General features: G+C 36.3%; 1 protein-coding gene across 1 annotated transcript; it reads right to left on the reverse strand.

Annotated features, from left to right (window-relative positions):
* Window positions 1-1,760: 1,760 nt before the first annotated feature.
* Window positions 1,761-2,682, reverse strand: LOC103712219 (uncharacterized). The gene has a single exon (XM_088712632.2). The coding sequence runs from the start codon at window positions 2,538-2,540 to the stop codon at window positions 1,956-1,958; it is 585 nt and encodes a 194-aa protein (XP_088568758.2). The 5' UTR covers window positions 2,541-2,682; the 3' UTR covers window positions 1,761-1,955.
* Between the last annotated feature and the right edge of the window lie 266 nt (window positions 2,683-2,948).

The following is a 2,948-nucleotide window of genomic DNA, read 5'->3' on the forward strand; positions in this document are numbered from 1 at the left end:
CCGACCTCAGTCGTCCGAGGTCGGCGGCCATGCTGCCCTCCAGTGGCGGGGTTACTATATTACCGGGGGAAAACTGTATTCTCCCAACAATATGCAATATGCAATACGCAATAGAAATGTGTCTATTGAAGATTTCTATTTATTTATATTATTATATTACATTTTAAAAATAGTTAAAAAAATTAAAAGATAATATTCCACACATTGCACGGGGATGATATTAATGAGGGTAATATTAATGATAGGAGTGTTTGTATGGAAGCTCTTATCTAGTTCTCCATTTATTATATGGATGCTGATATTAATGACATCAGAATTAATGATGAAAGATTTTATCCCATTACCATTAAAATTTATTGCTTAATCTGGCTCACTTTGTACAAAGTTCTCTATCCCCGGCATTAATGATGAGAGTTTCTACTTGGCCATTATTAAAAAATTTTATTTAATATGCAACCAAAATTTGGCTATTGAAACCTTTTAATTATTTATGATTTATTACATTACTATATTACATTTCAAAAATAGATGAAAAAAAAAGAAAAATTAAAGATGTCGATATTAATGATACGATTTTCTACACTGAAGCTTAGCTTATGTAGAGTTTTCCATTTGCTAGTAGTGACAGGAGTTTTTTGCTTAGCCATCAGCAAAATTCATTGTTTAATGTGCAATAAAAATTCAGCTATTGAAGTCTTTTATTTATTATAATTTGTTACATTTTTAGATTTTATTTCACTAACAGTTGAAAAAAAAGAAGAAAAAAAACCATATCCCACCTAGTAGGTTATATGCTAGTTAATATTAATATTAATATTAATTATCAACTTATAGTCAATGGAAAATTAAGGGAAGAAAAGAAAAAGAAAACAAGAAGAAGAGATGCAGTCATCTGAAACCAAACCTAGGAGGCGAGGATGATGGCATCATGGTGAAGGAAGAGTGTGAATGAATTGGTGAGATCGAAGGGCCCCGTCAGCCACTTCATTTGGGGAGAGAGGAGGGGGAAAAGGTGTTGGTAAATACTTGGAGTGCGACATTATTGCACCTCTGCCACTCCATTTGTGGAGAAGGATAGCGAGCTCCGCACCTACACGTAGAGAGAGAGAGATAGAGGTATGTAGAGCATGAGCTTTATAGGGAGGGTGTTCCAAAATTAGGAAATTGGCATTACCTTTGGCTATTAATATACACTAGGATACACCACGGGTAATTGTAAACCTAGATTCACTTAAAATGATTGCTATTTTATATTTTATCTTTTCTGATTGAAAATTTATTTTTAAAATATTTGATAATATTTCATACTTGGTTTTGACTACGTATGTATTTATATATTACTGTATGTAGAATAGATATAACCATACGCAGAGACAAACATAATCAAAATTTTATGTTCTGACAAGACAGAAGGCATCCCGGCCGTCCTATTCTGTTTCTGTAAGAAAACAACGGGACCGGGATAGGGTTAAGACTCCAAAATCTATCCATATGAGGAGAGAAGAAGAAAGATACTTGTTTATCAAGAGCAACAAATGACTAATAACCAATGCAGTATTCCTCAAGATTCATCTTGAAAACAAGAACATAGAGACTTGTTTATCAAAAGAAACAAATGATTTATTTGACTAATAACAAATTACATATGATAATCTTATTGTACAATTAAAACACAACATATACAGCGAAGCAGATCTTGCCTGTGTTCTTAAACAGCAGATATGACAAGCTCCTTCAGACATTCCTTAACACACATTCCATGACAAGAATATAGCATTAAATTAGGAAGATATTTTAAGTCACTCAAAATGGAAAAAAAGGCTAATTTGCGACAGCTATATACAAGTCTACATATAATGTACTTATTACTCCTTGTAAAAATTAACTTGGTTACCCACGCTGCTGCATCTCAGCTTCCTGTTGATGACAACATTTGCCAGTCCTTGGCCAGCAAATTAGCCATCATGTGAATTTTCTGCAATTCTAAGTGATGAGACTGCCTCTGCTGCTAAACACCCTGCAGATATATCTGCTCTTTGACCTGTCTCCTCATAATACGGTGCTTGTAGATGTCTTGCATGCATCTCAGAAGGCTTTGACTGTCCAAGCACCCAATCATTCCACTTCCACACAGGTCCATATGCATCAGTGGCCCATCCCAGTCCCCCAACAGAATATTTTGTGAAAACCTGATAACCCTTTAAAAAGTCAAAATTCTTAGAGCAATCCCCAGGAAAATATCTTCTATTGTTGTTCAGCATGCAATGACAGGATTCATCTGTATCCTCCCCTAGAAGGACATGCAGAGCAACAGCCTCAGCTGTTGCAGCACCTTCCTCATCAAGCCGCCGTTGTTCTTCTATTTTCTTCTGTTTCTTCTTCTCCAATTCAGAGCATATGGCTGCAGAGGTTGCGAGTGCTTTCTCTAGGCGCTTTCTTTTCTTCTCGGCCTGCTTTAGGCGATCCAGTTCATCTTTGGCCTGCTTCTTCTTCCCTTTCTTCAGGACTGCACCTGCTTGACCACATCGAACTTTTTCCATGATTCCTCTTTCTAAAATGCTGGTCTCAGCTCAATATCTTTGAAATGACTATTGATGAAATAGAATCACTTCCAGTACCATCTCACCTAAACTTTACATAAGTTACTGAACTCTTCTGAACAAGAAACTACTTCAACAGCTACCACCATAATGCTACATCCATTCAGGTCTGAAGGAGTATCTCATTTTGCAAAAAATACAATCCCAAAAGGAAACAACAGGAGAAAGAAGGAGAGTAAAATGATAAGCTCTACGTAATGCTTCTCTGGTGACCTTTTCCCCAGACTTGTTGCAGCCCAGACCACTGCCCATCTTAATACCACCAATATGTACAAGTATCGATCTCAACAATATGATGGCAAGGATTAAAATATTCGATCGAACAGCTCATATGGCTTTCCTACTGCA

Source organism: Phoenix dactylifera, chromosome 16 (assembly GCF_051530095.1).
Source record: "Phoenix dactylifera cultivar Ajwa chromosome 16, Ajwa_hap1_PhDact_Kaust_v1.1, whole genome shotgun sequence".
NCBI lineage: Eukaryota > Viridiplantae > Streptophyta > Magnoliopsida > Arecales > Arecaceae > Phoenix > Phoenix dactylifera.